At 41.0% G+C, this 21,482-nt stretch overlaps 2 protein-coding genes across 4 annotated transcripts in view; one reads left to right on the top strand and one right to left on the bottom strand.

Annotated features, from left to right (window-relative positions):
• LOC111868782 (sodium/potassium/calcium exchanger 3) overlaps positions 1–21,482 on the bottom strand; it is a 76,255-nt gene that overhangs the window by 30,817 nt on the left and 23,956 nt on the right. Inside the window, exons 1-2 of one of the 3 annotated variants that reach the window (XM_023859748.2) lie at positions 11,264–11,299; positions 6,249–6,443 (exon numbers count right to left, since the gene is read on the bottom strand). The exons of 1 other annotated variant lie outside the window; for it this stretch is intronic. Coding sequence is in view for 1 of the 2 variants with exons in the window: in XM_023859746.2 (XP_023715514.1) it covers positions 6,249–6,443 (195 nt within the window). In the remaining variant the exon portion in view is untranslated. Of the gene's footprint in view, positions 1–6,248; positions 6,444–11,263; positions 11,300–21,482 lie in introns of those variants that run through there. One more of the 3 variants, XM_023859746.2, reaches the window with a different exon arrangement.
• The window catches only part of LOC111868779 (sodium/potassium/calcium exchanger 4), an 81,285-nt gene continuing 62,757 nt past the window's right edge, over positions 2,955–21,482 (top strand). The window contains exon 1 of the mRNA XM_023859743.2: positions 2,955–3,030. The gene's annotated coding sequence lies outside the window, so the exon portion shown is untranslated. The remainder of the gene's footprint in view (positions 3,031–21,482) is intronic.

Raw genomic sequence — 21,482 nt, 5'->3', positions numbered from 1 at the left:
TATCCTTGTAACAGGCCGTGGAGGCCCACATGGTTGTGAGACGTCGAGGCTCCCACATTTTCTAGACAATCGGCTCACAGATGGCTGTAAGGTTGTCAGCCTTACGTTCCAACCGCCCTTTATCCCCCCCCTCCCGGAAGATTCCTGGTACTCATTTCTGTTAGAGATCGAGTCGACCCCAGGGCCATAATGCGGCTGGAAGAATTAATTAAATTGAAGAAATCCAATGACCTCATCGGGAATGGAAACCGCGACCTTCCGGCTTGTAGCATAGTGCCTCAACCAACTACGCTACCGCGGCCCCACCCACCACCTACCCTCAGGTTATATTATGAAAGTATACACTTTCCAATATAATTAAAAAGCACACCTGTTCTCAGTCATTGTATCTATGAGGAAGAAGCACGCGGACAAGAACTGGACCCACATGGCTCAAAATATTTGTTTCAATTAAATAGAATACGTGCCAAAATTATCATTGTTATTAAGGTTCTTTTGACAAAATTTGATGACTTTTTAAAGATAAGATTAGTGTTAAGACTAGTTTAGGGAAATGGTAGGCTATTCTATAGCTGCCGGGCGCCACGAACAGGAGTCGGCCGCACGTGGCCAATTTGAGAGCCCACCCTCAATATATGCGTGTTACTTACGTTTGACTAAACTGACACAGTTTTATTGTGAAAAGGAATTGTATTAATAAGTGTATTATCCTTGTTTTGTAGCCTATTTTCCTTATTTTGAAAAAATAAAAAGAGGCTTATGAGATCACCTTCAGGCCGTATCCCACTCCCCGCCTGCGTTACCAGTTATAAATACAGGGCACTTTGTTTATTATAGATATATCTTGCACAGAAATTTTCGACGGAATATGTTTGTCTAGAAGTAATGTCCTAGATTTGTATTCGGTAGGTGCTCGGTTCGAATGTCGACTGTGTCACCGGATATTCTGACTGAAGTGGTTCAGGGTATAGCTCAGTCCTTCCAGGCAAATACTAGCACAGTATTTCAATTATGCTATGACTGCTTCCTTCCAAATCCCTTACAATTCATTATTCATTAATTCTTCCCATCATCCGACGCTATACAGTGTCCGTACTGAAAACATTTTTAAATAACAAACATAACATATTCATTTTCTAAATCGTTACCCCTGAACCATGATCGGATTTGTTATTCACCAATCAACATATCACGAAGAAGATGGTTAAAGCCCCGCAGTGTGTAATTAAAATAGATGTCAGTTACCTCAAATAAATATGTGACTGCTCCTAATAACCGAAACATATTATGGAATATCTGCTGAAAGCCAGCAGAGACAGCTGATGCTAGCGGACGGATCTGCAAACATGTCCGTTACTATGCAGTGTCTTAGTAATCTTCACCTGATGACCGCAATAGACACGCAAGCAAACAATGGGAAAAATGTGGGAAGCGCTGTTTTCTGTGCGGCCCGAGCCCGTGCTGTATAAAGAGGATCAGTTGCAAGTCAGTCCGAGTAGGGTCCTAGTCAAGAGGGAGTCTTCAGGCAGACAGTCAGTTGAGAGAAGCTGGTAGCTGAAGGAACCCAGAGGAAGGGGAACGTACGTCGTTGGAAAACACTACCAAGCAGCACAGTGAAGATTGTGACTGAGAACACTAATCTGTGTGTGATAGTGATTTGTAAAGTGAAGTCATTAGTTGTGTATTAGAGTTTCCAGTAATTCAGGGAACAGGTCCTCCCGGAGGGACTTTAAACCGTGGGTCCCGTGTAGTAGATTTACGGCACGTAAAACATCCTCATGTCTCTAGGAGACCTCTGAGCAAAATTAGGCAACAATTTCCCGCCCAAGTAGTTTCCAATGCCTCTGGTAGATGGGGGAAATATCAGGTACCGACGGCCGACCTCGTTGGCTGAACGGGGCTGATAGCACGCACCACTACCGGTAGGGTATAGCGAAAGTAGAAATTAAAGGGGGACGCACAATGGACCAATAACTGGTCTAGGTGCATGGGGAAACCCACCCCTCTAATAATAATAATAATAATAATAATAATAACAATTCCGAATACCAATCCTAACCCCGTCTATAGTCACACTGAAACATGTGACAGTATTATTAATTATTCAGGACATTTCCCTCATGATGTCTCGAACAGAACTGCAGTACTCAGTTTGACACTATTCTTCCAAGTTTCCCCCATCGTTCCATAGCAACAGCTATGCACACAATATCATATAATTTCCTTTGGACAGAACTGGCGCAGATCCCGGTCAGACAGAAAGATATCCTCCGGGAAGTTTATAAGAGTTCCGTTCTTTGACACGTTGCCTTCTAAGCACAAGCATCTCGTACGTTCTTCAGTATTAGTTGTTCTGGGTTGCTTATAAATAAAGCAGAACATAACATACAGTATCTTCATCAAAAAGGGGTGAAATGAATTCTCAATATAGATTTTATTCAAGGGAAGTGGACCTAGAAATACTTTTGTGTTTATATGAATCAGAAGGTTTTGTGTTTAATTTTTGGTGAAGGTATTTCTTTTTCGAAAGAATTTAACATTATAATTCGAAACACAAAGGAAATTTGTTCTTTTAATTTCTTAGTGTATAATATTTGTGTTGTGATCTTCTACATGATGATATATTCTGTTAGTTCTCCTATAATGGTATTGGCGATTATGGTTGATCTATTTTGTGTGTCATATGGGAGTGCCCCATCTTCGCGTTGTCGTTCACTCGGTGTGGTTCTGTTTGCCAGAGACAGATCTTGGGTTCGAATGAACAAAACACCTGTACAGGATTAGTATAGAAAGAGCATTCGTCAGATACACTTCATCACTGGGGACAGTAAGGTTCGTTCTTTTGACAAAAGTTAATGTGGAAAATTTGCTCTACATTAGAGGACATGATAAGAAACTCAGTTGCAAAGATTAAGAGAACAGAAAAGGTACAGATTTAACCGTGAACCTGATATGGGTGTAGCACTGTAAGCGTGTATTCCGAAGAGAGAAGAAATTATGAAAAACAGGCTGACGCATGCAACGCATTATGTAAGTAAAGAGCTTTGAATAATTATTGTTTTGATTAACGTGGTATTAATATATTCAGCCCATATAAACTGTTATGTTGTTGTTGTTATTGTTTTATCTGAGTAATTTATAAAAGGCCTACATATTTGATTTCTTCCTTAGAGGAAAATAAATTTATTACTTTCGAGTATGCAAAACTCCCTTCGATGGGTGCATTGTTGTGATTATGCGTGACGACGAAAGCGAAAATTTTGGAAAGTAGACACTGGCTTACAGAATTTCCTATCAAGTTACATAATTGCCTGTATGTGAACATAGATACGGATTTTATATTGCTAAATATCAAACTTTGAATGTGCCTATTTGCAAAGAAGTATTTTTTTATTGCTAGTGGGGTGGGACTAAGTCCCTTGTACTGCGTCCACTTCTGTACCAGCCCCTAGATGATAGGTGGGGGTGATTGCGGAGCAATTGGTGGAATGAAGATTGGCAGGGGAAACCGAAGTACTCGGAGGAAACCTACCCCAGCGCCACTTTGTCCACCACAAATCCCACTTGATCAGACCCGGAATCAAACGCGGGCCGCCGCGGTTGGAAGCCAGCGACTAACCGCTTGAGCTATGGCGCGGCCCAAGAATCATTTCGTTCCTTAACTTATTGCTGTGAACACTACTGCATATTACTGTGACCAGGCACGACGGTACTAAATGAAGGCAATTTCCTCTGATTTGGAAAACCTACAACATTAAACACATAAATCCAGTGATCCCATATGTACACCTGCTTTAACGTATTAAAATTCTGCACTCTGTCCACAGAGTGTATTTGTGTGTTTATATGATTTTCTCAGTAAACAATTTCCATAATGAGTATTAACGGATTTTGGACAGGTTTTTGGTGGGACGAACACGTGTGACATAGAAGAGTTCTGTCTTCTGGGTTATAACACCCTGCATTGCGTTGAAAGTCAACCCTACGCTTCAGATGAACAGGTCGTCTCCATCTTTAGGGTCGAAGGCTCTGCTGTCCACCTGATTTCACATTAGTTTCTTGCTTGGGTTAGTCTTATACCCTAAAGATGGAGGCGACATGTTCCTCCGAAACGCCGGTTGAATTTCAACATGCTACACAGCGTTATATCCCAGAATATATAACTCTTCATAATCACCGCTGTAAGAGGTTCGAATCCTGCATGGGTATCCAATTCTACAGTCCATAGTCTGTTAAGGCGCGCGTTTAACATGTTCATGATTTCAAGCCTGCCTACATAACTTCATAACTACTTTACAAAATGCTCATGTTCAATAATCAAGCTATTTTATTTAAGTGGTATTTGTAGTAAAGGATTATTATTTGCTATTTTTTTATTATTCTCAGTGGGGTGATACTGAGTCAACTTCGTGATATGGCCACTATTGTCATGTATCAGCCCCAGATGATAGATGATGGTGATTGCGGAGCAATTGGTGGAATGAAGATTGACAAGGGAAACCGAAGTACTCGGAGAAAACCTGCCCCAGTGCCACTTTGTCCACCACAAATCCCACATGACCACACCCGGGCTCGAACTCTAGCCGCCGCGGTGGGAAGCCAGCAACTAACCGCCTGAGCCATGTCACGGCCTTAAACAAAGGATACATTTATTATGGTTTACCAGTGTAGGCAGGAATGGCGTAATCACAGCGTGTCTGTGTCGTGTGTATAAAAGTTTCGCATTAAAGCAGTGAGTACTTTGTTGGGAGACCTAAGAAATAGATTATAGTCAGTAAAGTTTGTGGCCATCAAAACCCACGTGATCTTTATGAAAACTCGACCCAGTTGTTACACTTATACACTGTCCCAATTCCATAAAACCTGATCGTGGGCAAAAGCACGTCGCGACAAATTAACCTAGATAATCTTACATTGCATGAATCCAATCAATCACAGTAAGAGATAAATCAGGTATGAAGGTAAGTGTACAAGGTTGAACGGTTAGAAAGTTATATGTATGTATAAGAGCATGAGCATTTTTCAAACAAATCTTTCACTTTGCGTAATTTAAACAAATAACTGAAATTTGGTACATTTTTTAAACCAAAGAAATCCTTAAATATGATTAACATCTCGTACTCAATGACTGTGAACAAAGTTATGAGAAGTGAATATCGTGTTTTGTGAAGCAAAATGTGTCACATTCATTGTACATTGATGTCAAATCAGATGAAACCTACTAATGGAACATCTCAAAATTAAAACAAAAGTTTAATGAGGTTGGCGTGTGATGTTCGCCTGTAAGCCTACTTGCTTGAGTGAACAATGTTTTCGTATGAGTGACGAAAACAGGCACGTGTCTTTAATGACGAATGTAGTATGACACAAGACTTGGAACCCAATATCTGCACGTCGAGTGTAAGTAAACTGTTTATTTCCCTAGAAAAACTTGATGAATGACAAAAGAAACGAGGCGATTACAGTTTTGCTCATGTTTTAGGTAGCAATGGTATAAAAATGATTCGTTATGGCGTATTTATTTACCCTTCGTTTGTTTAACGCTGTTTCAGTAGCTCAGATTATATTGCGTGGAGTGGTAGGAAGATAGGAAATAATGAATTTGAACTAATATGAAAGGAAACGGGCGTGGCGAAATTTAAGGCTCTATCTCAGCAGTTGCCTAAAGAGACAGGAAAATTATGAAAACCTCAAACAAATTTGCCTATGTCCGGACCGGGATTTGAACTCCTTCCTAAAAGAGAGCATGAGTATTAACCATTCGACCGTGTTCTTTGGGTTCAAGAAACCTTAAAAATATAATTTTCAAATAGCTGTAATTCAATTTTTTTCCCCCTTGGCACTACAGCCCCAGTGGGCCTAGGCCTACCTCCATGAACTTCTCCGTTCACTTCGGTTTTTCTAGATCTTCGACATACGGTAGGACTCCTTGGGCCGGTGATCAGCTCGTCGCAAGGCCTCTACCTGTACACAAACACAGAAAAACGCACACAAACATCCATGCCCTGAGTGGGATTCGAACCCACGATCCCGGCTTCCGAGCAAGCGAAGACAGTGCATGCCTTAGACCGCTCGGCTACCGTGACCGGCAGCTGTAACTCTTACAGCATATAAACATAAGCTATATATTAACTAATTCTCATACCGTAATAGCGAAAATCACTCGTTAGATGAAAGGCAATTGCCACCCGTCCGAAACATTTCTTATCCCACTGTGGCCTCTGTCCAGTATTGGGTCTGTGTCATACCTTGGCAGATCCTTTCTACGGCGGGAACGAAGTACTTGTCGCAGACAACCGCAAGAGCGACGAACAGGTAGAGGGACGCAATAACATGGAGGACGACGGCTCCATCTTGCCTCTGTCTTTCGGTGAACAGGTCTTTTGGGAAATCGTCGATCGCTGGAGGTGTGCAGTTCTGTGTGAAACTCTGGTCGTCCAGGCCTGCCAAAATTGTAATAGTTATAGTTACTCAAAAGTGACGGAAACTGTGTCAGAATTGATTAACTGACAAAATAGACACAATCCTATTAATGATGAGGCTAAATGAGGAACGGGAGAATATTAAACAAGATACATAGAAAACTGCAGATGAAGCTTTGGGGGTATGGAAAATATAGAAAGAAGATAAGTGAAAAATGTGGAAAGAAGGAATCGAAGGAAAAAGGATATCGTACACAAATTGCATTCAACAGCAAATAAAAGAAGTAAAGGCAAATGATAAAGCGAAGAGAAATACACAACATTAAAAACTGTGCCCCAAATTAAGATCAGTCTGATACATTTGTAAGTATGGTACAGCATTAAGAAATTGCATGGACTACAAAAGATAGCTTATACTCGTAAACTGATGAAAACCACGAGCTCTGAAGAATGAAATACCGAAATAATAAATGGGATATTTAAAAATGTTATATTTTAGCGTCCTGTTACACTGATTCATGTCCATGGTTTATGCTGACCGTCTTACAGTGTATACACTTTTTCACCTTATTCTTCACTTCCACACTACATGTTTCAGCACTAATGTGCTGAAGAGATCCAACAGTACAACGCATGCAGTAACAGGAGCAAAACACAACACAGAACACTATACACAAATATATGTAGGAAGAATGCTCACATAAAAGAGGATTGGCGTAATTCGCGTGTTTGAGTGCGACATAGGAAGAATTCTGAAAAGTTTTATTATTTAGAATTCATCGTCCTATATGACGAATACAGATTTTAGTCATTTTAGAATGAAGACATTATGGCATGCAGTACAATAGTTTAACGTGCATAAAGACACCTGAAGATGGCACATTAGTGCTGAAACATGTAGTGTGGAAGTGAAGAATAAGGTGAAAAAGTGTATACACTGTAAGACGGTCAGCATAAACAAGGGATATTTAAAGACAGATAGATCTATCATTTTAAAGATACTCAGAGGATCAAGAAGGAGAAGAAGAAATGAGTTTTGATTTGGTGGGTGTGCAATATTAGGGAACCGGAAGAGGCAGTAGAAGACGCAGAAAATCAGGCGACCCAGTGGCATAAATGCAGAGTTAAAATACGGATGATTAAAATTTAATCAAAAATATTTGTGCTTGATTAGCGCCTGTTAGCGTAAATTCCAGATGTTAATGAATGGCTTGATTCAAATGTAATTCCAGTATTTAACAAGAGTGCAAAATTATGCAGTGTACAATTAACAGGCGTGTTCTACTGTGACAATTAAGAAGCTCATAGGAACATCCACGCTCAAGTACTTACTGGTTACGGTAAGATATTTCACGTATACATTCAGATATGCTCAAAGAAATATTTATGCTCTTATTGTCCTACGTGATAGTGACCAGAAGTAGGGCTCGGACTGAGAGCTGGTTGATCGTGCTGCATATGTTTCTATCGGTGATTGATACTCGACGTTGCCTAGCAGTGGACATCTCTCAATATTCCTCTGACTTGAAGATTCTGTCTTTTAGGCGTCATGTCACATACCGTATTTACGCATGTATAGGCCGCGTGCGTGTATAGGCCGCAGCACAATTTTCAGACAGAAATTATAGAAAAAATAATTTTCTTGGAATATTATTTCAGGAGTAGAACACCCTGTATTACTAATTATGAATATATATTTTTTTAAATGAAGTGTGATTTCGAATATAAGCCGCACCCCAGTTTTTCTCTTGAATTTTTGGCAAAAAATGTGCGGCCTATACATTCGTAAATACGGTATATAAGTAAATAGAGTACGATCGCCAGAGAGCCTCCCCGCAATTCGTTCGGCCGCTCCGTGGGAAAGACTCGGCTCTTGAGGCGCACCGATGCACGCGAAGCACTCGGACAATCGCTCTGTGTGCTGTGTATATACGGAGTATGTGTATACATGCAAGTTGATGTATAAATCCAGCTTCCGTTACAGCATTCGTTCATTTGTTATCGAGAACTAGAGACTTTAGTTACCGCGCCACAGCTCAAGCGGTTAGTCGCTGGCTTCCCACCGCGGCAGCCCGGGTTCGATCCCGGGTCTGGTCAAGTGGGATTTGTGGTGGACAGAGTGGCGCTGGGGCAGGTTTCCTCTGAGTACTTCGGTTTCCCCTGCCAATCTTCATTCCACCAATTGCTGGACAATCACCCTCACCTATCATCTGGGGCTGGTACAATAGGCCAGAAGTGGCCGCAGTGCAAGGGACTTAGTCCCACCCCACTAGCAATAATAAAATTACCTTCGCATGTGTTCGGTAAGCCTTTGTTGACTGTCCAGTGACCTTAGGGAATGTTGGCAAGAAAACAGTTTTATTGAATATACAAGTTCGGAAATAAACGCACCGCACATTCATAAATAGAAATATTATCATGATTTCAGAATATATTTTATTAGAAAGCAAGAAATTTTCAGAAGAAGAAGTTATAGAATTACTATATTTTATCTAAAATTTGTTGAGAGTAGAATAGAATATAGTTAGGGAACGCATAGATTTAGAACACTCATATCTTAGAGTGATTATGAAGACGGCATACAGCGGGAAAAGGAGGATATTCAGATTTCTTGATTACCCTATTGAAGCGAAATGCAGATCGGCAGAAAGCAGCATGCGAATGGAATGCGCGCAACAGAAATGAGGCGTTCGAGGACAGTTACGGGATGTGATGGGCATGACAAATCAGGAAATTCAGACATTTTAACTGAGTTAAACGCAATACAATTAATTATTGAAAGAATGAAATATAAATCAATTATTTCGTGCAGCCAGAATGCATAAACCGAATGAAATTTTAGAATACCTACCAAAAGGAAAAGAAATTCTCGGTAATCTCAAAAGATGAGTAGAAGACGCCGGAAGAGGTTACATACTAAGTATGTGAGGAAGGAAAAGACAGATTCGAAAAATGAATTAAGATCTAAACTTGACTTACGCATGCACAAAATTGGGGTCTGATGAGGATATAAATTTGATGCCGAAATATATAAACTTTATTTGGTTACGAAAAGTTCTTTTTCGGATATATAGTACATTTCTTTCTCATCAAGGAGGAGTCTTCTTCACGGAGCTAATAATACATTTTCCTTTTTCTTAAGTCTGATAAACAGACCTTCCGAAGTACGCGCCGACTTGCCTTGAAGTGTCTCAGTCATAATCCTGCGCTCCAGACATGAAGGTAGGTGGCTGTTGTCACAAGGCTGGCATAGGGTGACCGCTAAATCAGCCTCAATAACTTTTCATTTAATTTACTGTAAGATTTCAGTCGTGGCTTCCCGAGATCAATGTAATTTTTACGGAAGCTGTGCGTGTTAAATCTTAGTAAATTTGTGTTTGTCTTTGTTAACGGACGACCGAGGAAGATGAAGATTTCTGTCTTCTGGGACACAACGCCATGTAGTCCTTTGAACATCAAACGACGTTTCGAAGGAACATGTATCTATTTTCATGGTTGAAGAATAAGTCAAGTAAGGCCTCGAAGACGGAGGGGACATTTTCCTCCGAAACGTCGCTTGAATTTCAGCGGACTACAGGTTGTTAGATCCCAGAAGACAAAACTCTTCATAACCATCTCTACGAGAACCTCAGTTCTGACCACGAAAGATGAGTAACTCTTCCAAGCGACGGGCAGGAAATGGTGCATTTCGCGGGAAACTTGGGCTCCGACAATAAGAGAGAAACATAAACTAATGATGTTTGAGAACAGGGTGCTTAGGAGAATATTTGGACTGAAGAGGGATGAAGTGATAGGAGGTAAGAGAAACTGCAATAATGAGGAGCTTCATAACTTCTATTCTTCGCCAAATATACCTAATGAGAATGATGAAGTCAAGGAGAATGCAATGGGCCGGGCGTGTAGCACGAATGGGAACGAAGAGGAATGCATACAGGGATTTGTAGGAAAGTCAGAAGGAGACATATCAGTAGGAAGAGCTATACGTAGGTGGGAGGATAATATTGAAGGGGATCTCAGACAGAGAGTATGGGACTATAAGGACTGGAATGATCTAAATTAGCATAGGGATCAGTAGCGGACTCTTGTGAATACAGTAATGAGCCTTCGGTTTCCATAAAATGTTGGGAAATTTTTGAATAACAGAGCAACTTGTGGCTTCTCAAGAAGTACTCAACTCCACTGAGTTTTTTGGACTTTCTCCACCATCCGGTATTCTAGAAAAAAGAAACAACACGACGTTTCTGAAACTGGATCTATTTCCGTCCTCAGATGAGGGGGAGACACCTACTCACCTGGACCCCTTAGAAAGAGATAATCTCAATCTAAGGAGCCCAACTGAGTAGATATCTCCCCCGCCCCTTACCTGAGGACTGTAACAGATCCAGTTTCCGAAAAGTCGTTTTTTTTTTCTATTTTCTAGAATACAGAACGATGGACAAAGTCCAAAAACCCAGATATCCTTTGTATTATGCAATTATGCGATCCATCGTCAGAACCATTTAGAATCTATTTCCACTGAGTTATTTAGTCAGTGAATTAGTTAGTTAGTTAGTAAAGTAGCAAAAACTCACAGACATTGTGAACAGTCAAGTTCAAGCATCATCACAATCTTGCAGTTCTATTTCATTGGCTCGACAAGCTTTCAGTTACCCACCTTCTTCATATAAACTTAACAAAAGAGAAACTAAATTAATTAACGGAGGGAAAAATGATAGAGAAACTAATGAATGAAGGGATGTGTGAGAGAATAATATAAAAGAAGGAGAGAGTAGACGGATCTCCGTATCTGTGGCTCTTCCTAAGGCACAGTCACTGCCCTGCCTGTCCAGCGAATTACTTACAGTTTGCCCACGTCGATGACACAGTACCACTCTGCATTACACAGTACCTGTACTGTCTGTCTGGCTTCACCAACTCCTACCCCGTTCCCCTCGTCTCACACCACAGAACATTCCTCTGGGCTTTCCCTTTCACAGTCTCAGTACCATTGAAACACAGCGTTCCGTCACGGAAGTTTTCTTCCTGCTAAGTTCGGTATTACGCAAGAAGTTACTACCGCGCTTTCACGATTTATAGCTTTCCTCATCAGCAAGACACACGTCTGCCCATTTTACTTTGTTGAGATGCTTTACGGCTAAGTATTCAACGTAAGAACAATAAGCTATTATATTTCACACGCAAAACAAAATGTAGGTGAGGATAGGGGTTTCTATGCCACTACATAGTTGTGTACGTGTATGTTGTCTCCTAGTTGCTTCATTCAAATCTCAGCGTAATGTAAGAACGCGTATAATGACATTTCATCCATAAACTCAATATTATAAATATTGGCTACGTTCTTGGCCGAATATTTTTCAGATGTAAAGTTTGTGACTCTCGCTGTTGGAGTGATTGCAACAAAACGCTGCAAAAAATGCGCCAATTAGCTCTGTCATGTCTGCTTGCCTGTAGGTCCTCATGTAACAACTCGAGGACCCTTAAACGGAGTTTCATGAATCATGCTACTGAGGTATTTTTTCTAAAATGTATTGTCATGTGTATTAGTGATGATACGAAACGGGGTTGTCGATTGGACGATTAAATTTATTGCACCTTATAATTTACACAGTTCGAGACTACAGATAATACAACGCTATCGCTATTCAACACACTTTACAATTCACCGTTGCACACTCACTATAATTCTCAGCCTTCACTAGTCGTATCCTGAAAACGGATTTACCATAGTCTCACTGTAACTTAAACCCACGCATGAGGTCTTCTTGGCACAGTCTAATGCATTCCTTGCAACTCTTCTCAGTCACCTTCGGTTGCCATCTCCAGAACTCGACCCAGTTATCACGACTACTGTTCTGTACTCCCTTGTACTTTGTCCCGTCTTCTGACTGTGACCTCTTATAACTCATCTGCACGGACCTCACGGAAAACACCGTTTTCTATTGTCAAGAATACGTGTTTACTGGTCCGTTACCTGGCAATGGATGTGCTTCTGTTGCATGCGTATTCTTCGCGGGAATATGTTTAGAGATGGGTACACACGTCACAGTATCAAAAATTTCAAATTTTGGTTAAAGCCGGACGCCAATGACAACAACTTCATCCAAAAACCTGCATGAGTTTCTGCGGACATTTCATGTGTTAGTCGAAAAATATTTATCGAAGTGACTCATGTTACGAACCGAAGCAGCAGAGAAGAATGAAGTGAACATTTTATGTTCAATACGTCCACAAGATTTTCGGAAGTCCTGCATTTTTCGAGATCGGGATGCAAACGGGATTAAAAGCGACTGAAATGTTACTCTATGCGTATGTTCCCTAACTTGTATACTTAGGTGAAATAACATTTCAGTGGCATGCTAAAACTTTTGTATACACGTTGCATTAGGTAATGAGTTTACAGAATATGATGATTTATTTAAGGAAACTTCTAATGGGCATATATATATGCAGGACTTTCCTTGATAGAGTAAGGTTTAAAGGTAAAGTTGTCCCTGTGCTTAACTAATTAAGCACTACACCATGAAGGCGTATGGGGGATAGGATGTATAGGTCCATATTTTCTTGACTGCGGCATTAGTTGGAGGTGAGTGTTCAGCTTCACGTTCCCGGACGCTTTACCCTCGGGGAAATGACCCCCGGTACCCATTGGATAAGGGGCTGGGTGGCCCCCAGAACCAGTGGACTACATGGAGAAGAGAAATTTCTTGACCCTAGCAGGATTCTAACTCCAATCCCTCTGTCATCCAACACCTAGCCAGTAGCTATACCGACTACGCTATCCCGGCTTCTAGAGTAAGATGTAAGAACCCCAAAATGACCCGTAGTTCGTCGTAAGGCGCAGAGTGAACCCAGAATATGAAGGGCAAGACCTATAAATTAGAGCCAATGCAAAGAAATACACCAACATATATAAGAATATGCCGAAAATGAAAGCATATAAACGATCATAAACCTGTACAAAGAGGAAGAAATTAAATTTCGTTCAATAATAATGCAGCCGGATTAGTCGCGTGATTTCAGTGAGGCCAGAACAAATCGCTCTCTTTTTGAACGTGAAGAGTTCTGTGGCGAATTGAAATGGGAATTTTCGGTAGTCTAAATTGAATTCATATGAAGGCCAATGGAGACACAGAATTGGAGGGATCGGACTTGGGAACGTTGGCTAATGCGGACTGTCTTAGTTGAGTTCAAAATTGGGTTAGGCAAAGTGAGTTCCCTACATTGTACCGCACGTCGCCCTTAGCCAGTGCGGTTAGCAGTGCTAGAATGAGATTCATGAAAACTAAATGGAAAGGTTCAATAAGTCCTGAACTCAATTGACGAAAGTTCAGTAGTCAAGTGGCGCTTGGCACTCTCTCCCCTCCAGTTCTTTTCAGATATGTGAGAGAAATAATATTCTGATATGGGGGGGGGGCGAGTTCAGTGGAAGAGCGGAGGGGTGGTGGAAGTGAATATGACCATGTTATTAACATTTGTTACTTTATATTTTTAAAGGCCGTATGAATTCCATTTTAAATTGAATTTGGAAAATTCTAGCAGTGCATTTTCTTATATAACAGACAAGTTGACAGTTGACAGTTGACAGAGAATTAATTATTATGAGTTATATAAAATAAACCCTAAGAGCCGGGGTATCGTATTCGGTATAGCGACTGGCTACGGGCTGGACGAATGAGGGGTCGGAGTTCGAGTCCCGGTAGGGTCAAGAATTTTCCCTTCTCCACGTCGTCCAGACCGACACTGGGGTCCACCCAACCTCCTATCCAATGGGTACCGGGGGTAAAAGCAGCCTGGGCGTGAAGTTGACTACTCACCTCTAACTAATGCCGAGGTCAAGAAATTGTGGATCTATACATCCACTCCCCCATTAGTCTTCGTGGCTTAGTTCTGGAAGGATTAGGTAAATTGAAAAATTCCACATCATCGGGATTCGATCCCGCGACCTTCCGGCTTGTAGCTACCGCGTGCCCCAAATTTTATGGTAGTACGACTAAATTACATATGTATAATATGAGCCATTTCATATAAATCTTAAAAAAAGTATGGAAGTTTTATACATATCGTAGTAATATAATTACAGACTAACAAAACTTATTGAAGCAGGAAGAAATAAAAATAAATAAATATTGCTATCCTACGAAAATCGGTCCAATGTAATTATATGTTTTAATTCACTTGAATATCTTCCAAAGTTAACTGTTTGGGAAGACTTTTATAACATAAAACGAGCAGAACTTTATATCACCTAACGTAATTATTTTGGAGATGTTATTTGCTACACACTCTGTACTTCTGTTACAATGACTTATAGTTGTCCCGCCACGTTATGTCATGCAGTTAAAAGACATGAAAGCAATTTTCTAATCGGAGCAAAAAACGATTGAGTAAGGTCATACTATTATGACCGGCTGTGGCAGAGCGCAGTTCACGTTTCTCCTCCATTCAGGAACACCAAAATCATACTTCAGTCGTCTGGTTATTGCACTGTCTTGCGGCCCTGTGGCCTGCACATCGGGACAAGAGGCATATGCAGCAGGAACTGACGCGAGGCATTACGCAGAGGTGAAAACATGAACCTCATAAATCCAATTAACTCTATGGAACTGAGTTCTTCTAGAAATGCCGCCAGTCTCTCAGCTACTCAAGAATTTCCCAGCATTTTATTTCACCCGAAGGCTCATAACTGTGTTCACAAGAGCCTTCCACTGGTCCCTGAGCCAGATTTCACGAACTCAATTTGGTCTAATCAGAGACAATGTATGCGTGTCAACGTTCCCTCGAAAAGCCTCGGTTTCTACCAGAAATGAAAACAGTCTATTCTGTATGGGCATTAAATACAATTGCTAATTATCACATTAAGCAAGCTGGTCGAGTGGTGACGCTTCAGACTTGTTTTGGGGAGGTGCTCAGTTCGAATCTCGCCAACCATCATAAAGTTGTCTGTGAATTTCAACAGTAATTTCAGACAAATGCCGAGATAATGCTTTAGATTACTCGACGGTCCTTCTATTTAACACATTTTCTAGTTCTGTATTCAACATTACCCAATCATTCTCCTTGTAGTCTTCAGTTACTCAGAGCATCGTCGAATAAACTAAAAATAGACAAACTGATTATCATATAATGGGCAATGACTTGGGTCACTTGTTGACCCATTCTGACCTCATTCGTCCAACAGTCTCCTAAAAAATCATCCTCTGTTACTTGATACCCTGTTATCAGATGCTTTCAGTTTATGTACTTCATTTAATGTGAGAGACAAAGCAGAGCGTGCCATAGCTCAGGTTAATTGCTGGCTGCCCACAGCGCCGGCTAGAATTCGATCTCAGGTGCGATTTGTGATAGAAGAAATGGCGCGGGACAGGTTTTTTTCGAGTACTTTGGTTTCCTCTACCAATTTTCATTCCACCGACTGCTCTGTACTCATCTGACAACATGGGCAGGTACATTGGACCGACTAGTGGCCTACGAATTAGGTGGACTTAGTTTCAACAAACCCCACACAACAAGAAATATATAAAAAGTCTCAGACTAGAAAGAAACTACAGGTTACAGACCTTTATATTTTTATCTGTACAGCTATATTTAGCACACTGGAATATATATTCTTAGCCAACTGGTAGCAAACGTTCCCCAAATTTAATCTTTTCCCCGAATTAGTTTTAATCTAAACACGAGATATCTCGCACAAGAACAATGACCTTTCTGGTCTGATTGGAATTTATAAGTGCTAATGGAAAATTCTGTTGGTATACAAGGGGGAATAATTTACTTCTTATTTACATCCTTCACTTCCTCTCTTCCCTTTCTTTTATCCTATCGTACATCGTATATCTCGTTCTTGTGTTTCTCTCTTAGAACAACTAAGTTACTTCTTTATCTATAAGATGACACAGCTTCGAAATCAGAACTGTCACCTGTGTAAATACGTTAGAAATACTGCATCGCGACAACAGAGACAACAGCCATAAACGATGTCCTATATAGATAATGTAACAGATTTGATCAAAGCGTTGCTAAGCAACAGCTATGTAAACACGGTCCAACACGCAGAGATAGATGAGGCGGTTTTCTATGTCGTCCGAGCCGAGCAGCGGTGGAACAACGGGGTTATGCAATCAGTTTCTTGGCAACGTTTCGGCAAACAAACTTCCGCGTAAGCGGTGACCTCAGCAACAATGGAGACGGTGTTTTCCGTGTGGTCTGTGCAGAGTGCTTATAAAAGAAATGAATGCAGTGACAGAGTTAAACCACTGTGGAGGCGGGGTCGAGTACCTCCACCGTGACCCTGCGAGTCGTAGGATGCGACAAGAAAGGAAGTCTCATATCTGAGACAGTAAAATATGGTCACGAGGCCCAAGGGACTCGTGACCCGAGAAAAACTGTGCTAGCAAGGGTCAGCAGCATATACGAAAGACAGACCCGTCCTCTCTCTGATGAGAGAGGGCGCCCCACAAAACATGACCGTAACTGTCAAAGAGTAATAAATAATCTGGTAATGAGCCCCAGATGGGGCTCGGCACCAAGATATACTGACTGACTGACCGACCGTCAGTCGCAATGTGAATTTGACTTTGACTTTTGACAGAGTTAGTTCAAGGGCAGTTAATGAGTCAGTCGTAAGCTGGAGGAGTGAGTACTGAAGAATTTTTGTTCCGAGGTTCCAGAGTCATTGAAGACGAAATAGCAAGAAGGCTTCAAGTGATTTTAAGTTCTAGTTTTTGTGTTGAGATCCGTTGCCAGGAGACGACTAGTGAAGACTGGGAATCCTAGTGCGTGTGCAGAGGTGACTTGAAAGTGTGAAAACCAGCGATAGCGCTGTATTTAAGCGTGATTAAGAGAACTTGTAACCGAAGTGCTAATAAATCCAATCATCCGAATTAGGACCCGTAATTTTCGTCACGCCTACCACCTTACACGTGATAATACCAATGATAGAAGTGTCTTCGTTACTGCATCAAATAGAGTAACAGTGACTTTTCAACAAAAAATATATACTAGCAATTCACTGGATGAACTGACGTAAACTACACGAGAAAGCATTATTTCAGGGCATACAGTTAATGATTAGGCCTGGTTTTTATACGGTTATAAAGAAGCTTTAAACGACAATAAAATATAATTCCTTTCTACTCTCATAAAATTTACTTGTGTACCTCTTATTCAGTGACATAATCTTACTGTTGTTTATCAATATGAAGTCCAATTCATAATTTACAAATATTTTGTTCACATAAACCCGTCTGTTGCCGGTCACGGTAGCCGAGTAGTCTAAGGCATGCACTGTCTTCGCTCGCTCGGAACCCGGGATCGTGGGTTCGAATTCCACTCAGGGCATGGATGTTTAGTTTGTGTGCGCGCGTTTTTCTGTGTTTGTGTACAGGTAGAGGCCTTGCGACGAGCTGGTCACCCGCCCAAGGAGTCCTACCGAATGTGTAAGATCTAGAAAAACCGAAGTGAACGGAGAGTTTCATGGAGGTAGGCCTAGGCCCACTGGGGCTGTAGTGCCACAGAAAAAAAAACCCGTCTGTTAATAAGACTACTGCGTGGCCTCTCTCTGCCTACACTGGGCAACAGAAAGGGGTGTAGAAGCGTCGGTACCACAGTACGAAGACTCTGATCCACGGCAGACATCCTGACAGGTCTGCACCGCCTGTTGGTTACAATTCATTATGCTCGGCGGTTTTACTTCTCTTCCTTTAAGCCAACTGTCTAACGACGCTGTCAAGGTGAAGACAGTATTGCTCGGATATGTTGATTAATGAATGATGAGTTGGAAAGTATCTGGAAGGAAGCGATCGTGGTATAATCGAGACACTATGACAACATTGTCTGAGGGACTAATGAAGACCACGAAAGACCTCACTCAGAATGGCCGGGGTTACAGCACCCCATATTTAATTTTGGATACTTTGTAATAATGTGGCAAGCACTTTTCATTCATTTAAAATGTTCTCCTTGTATGCATGTTCCTTCAAGGAACAGGCATACCACAGTCAGTATAGCGACTGGCTACGTGTTAGATGGCTGATATGTCGGGGTTTGAGTCCTATCGGCGGAAGATTTTTCTCCCCTTCATATCACCTAAGTCAGTTCTGAAGTCAAACCCAGCCTCCTGTCAAATGGGCACTTAAGGCTCTTTCCTCTGGGATAAATCGGTCGGGCGTGTAGCTGACCACTCAGCTCCAATTAGTTCGAGTCCACTAATACAAAGGTCTATACGTCGACTCCCCCACACGCCTTCATGTCTTAGTGCTTCATTCGTTAAGCACAGGGAGAGCTTTATCTTTATATATTCTTTCAGATATTGTTTCTGAAATGTTTATATTATGCAGCTCTACTACTGATACTCAAATTCGTCCCTTAAATTTTCTCTAAATTATCTTCTGATGCTGCAAGAATAATTTGGTCATGTGCATATGCCAGTGTGTCGCAGTAGCAGGTTACCTCCCAGCATTCAAACCCACATCACAGAGGGCAATAACCAGCCTCAGAATTCTAACAATAATTAAGAACTCCGCCACATAATAATCCGTACCCACAACAACCTTCCACGTTAAATAATACTGTGACACAACTTGCATTCCACCACATACCCAAGATGCATTACTTCCACGAGACAGCAAGAACTGCGTACTCGCATATCACATGTCATCTACAGTACACAAGATTCCTCAGCAAGACAATATAACACACACGTTACACCCCACAATATCTGTCTGTCTATCTATCTCTCTATCTATCTAAGCGGCCTCCGTAGTCTAGGGGTAACGTTCCCACCTCATGACTCAAGGTACGCGGGTTCAAACCCTGCGTGGGTCGTGGAATTTTTAAGGGCGGAAAAATTCAGGGAACAAGTCCTCCGGGAGGGACTTTAAAGCCGTGGGTCCCGTGTCGTAGATTTACGGCACGTAAAAGATCCTCATGTCTCTAGCAAAATTAGGTAAAAAGTTTCCCGCCCAAGTAGTTCCCAATGCCTCCGGAAGATGGGGGAAGTATCGGGTACCACTGCCAGTAGAGGGGCCGAACTCGCTGGCTGAACGGGGCTGATAGGAAGCACCAGTACCGGAATGGTATGGCGACTGGTAGAATATCAAAGGGGGACGTAAAATAGATCAACTGGTCGCGGTGCATGAATGAATGAATCTATCTATCTATTGTATCTAATCTATCTATCTATCTATCTATCTATCTACCTACGGCTCTAAAGTCCTTTTATTGGACCTTGGCCGTTTTATCAATTTCTTAATCCCACACACTCCTTGGACGGGGGATCAGTTCGTCGCAAGGCCGCTACCTACACACAGAACAGCACAAACACAGAATAAAAGCACACCGACCCACGAACCCAGAGTTCGAGCGGAGAAAGTTCATGTCTTAGACCGCGCGGCCAATGTGATCGGCCATTATAAAGGCATTACTTCAAGGAGCAATAGTGACTCACCAATAATGTCGAAACTATCGATAAGTTCTGCATTATTCTTGCCACTCAACTGTACTTGCTACAAAACACTTAAGGAGCCCCACATTACACGTCACTCCCTCCCCCTGTTTCAAACTTCTTAACAATGTTAACGACCATTATGATATTTTTTTATATTTTATTATCTGACACAAGAAAATTATCATTACATTTTTTATTATAAATATTGACCCATTTAACCTTCAAATTTAGTAATGATATATTTTATTTATTTATCTGTTTACAAACCACCTGATGACGGTCTAAAGGCCGAAAACTCTTGTGATAATGTGGCAAATAAAATCAACTTAACCATTGATAAATTGTATGTATTTCAAGGGATCTGTGTTTTGTCGACTGCCCCAATAACTCTACGTTACATCACAGGAGAAAGTAAAAAATAGAAATTCTTTCATGATCTGTTTCTGTCAAAATTACATACAACTTTTGCGTTGTAGGTAATAATGAGATATGTCCATATTTGCAGAATTTATTTCTAGGACGTTTATTTATAAATGTTAAGGCTTCTCATTCTTTCCTCATCTCTCTTTTTCTTATGTATAACCTTCAAATGTCCTCATTGGAAGTTTACTCCTTATTTCCTAAATTTATTTCCACTCTCCTCCCACAGCCTTTAAATGAAACATCTTTGTAATTATTTTCCAATTTTTATTCAAATGAGTACGGTTATTATCATTGAGTTCAAGTGTTATCGGTTTATAGAACACATTCTGTTATGTCCAAGTAATATCAGGTTCACCATTTCTACGAGCGTCCTTTAGCTTCCTCGAACGTAACCTTCTTTTGTTCTTTCTGGCTTACATCATGTGACCTTCTGAAAGTTTCGTTCACAAGTAAACTTATTTGTAATACTCTATTTTCTTTACTTTGATTGCTTTTGTAACTTCTATGTTTCATATTTCTAGTTCCCAAGGTCTCACCCATTGTCGTTACCCTAAGCATTATATTCTTATTTTATGTTGCTTTATACAGGAAGGTTACTCGAAAGCCTTCTACACATAATTCGGCCGATCTGTCGGAGGGACGCATGCTATTCGCGTGAACACTTCTCAAGCTTGAATTCGAAACTGCAGCGCGATCTACAAGTCTATGAGCCAACAACTCAGAAACAAATTCCTACCAGGTCACAGTAAATACCATAAATGATCCTTGTTTTTATTTATCCATTTCCTGAACCTGAATAAGTTGATCACATTCGGTTCCGGAAATAGCAAACTTGGAACTTGAAACTCTGTTCTCTTGTGCAAAATGTCGAAGATGTTCTCGAGGAGAATGTTCAGGCCTAGCACCTACACCATTCAGTTTTCTTTTAGTGAGTATCCGGCGTTTTTACTGGGCTCCTTTTTATCTAAATTAATTTACTGTTGTATGGATAATTTTTCTACTTGGAAATGTAATATCTTAATTTGTGAGTCTCACTAGGGTATCATATATGACAAGCCATTTCATTGTGTAGCTATCACGAGAAATTTCGACAAAAAAATTGAAACGACTAACTGAATATTTAATATAGAAGCAGGGCCTTGGGAATATCGACAACAGACACGTGACATCTGAGCCCTCTTCACTGTAATTGC

This window comes from Cryptotermes secundus, unplaced genomic scaffold (assembly GCF_002891405.2).
Source record: "Cryptotermes secundus unplaced genomic scaffold, Csec_1.0 scaffold174, whole genome shotgun sequence".
Classification (NCBI taxonomy): Eukaryota; Metazoa; Arthropoda; class Insecta; order Blattodea; family Kalotermitidae; genus Cryptotermes; species Cryptotermes secundus.
This window is presented reverse-complemented; position numbering and strand designations above follow the sequence as displayed.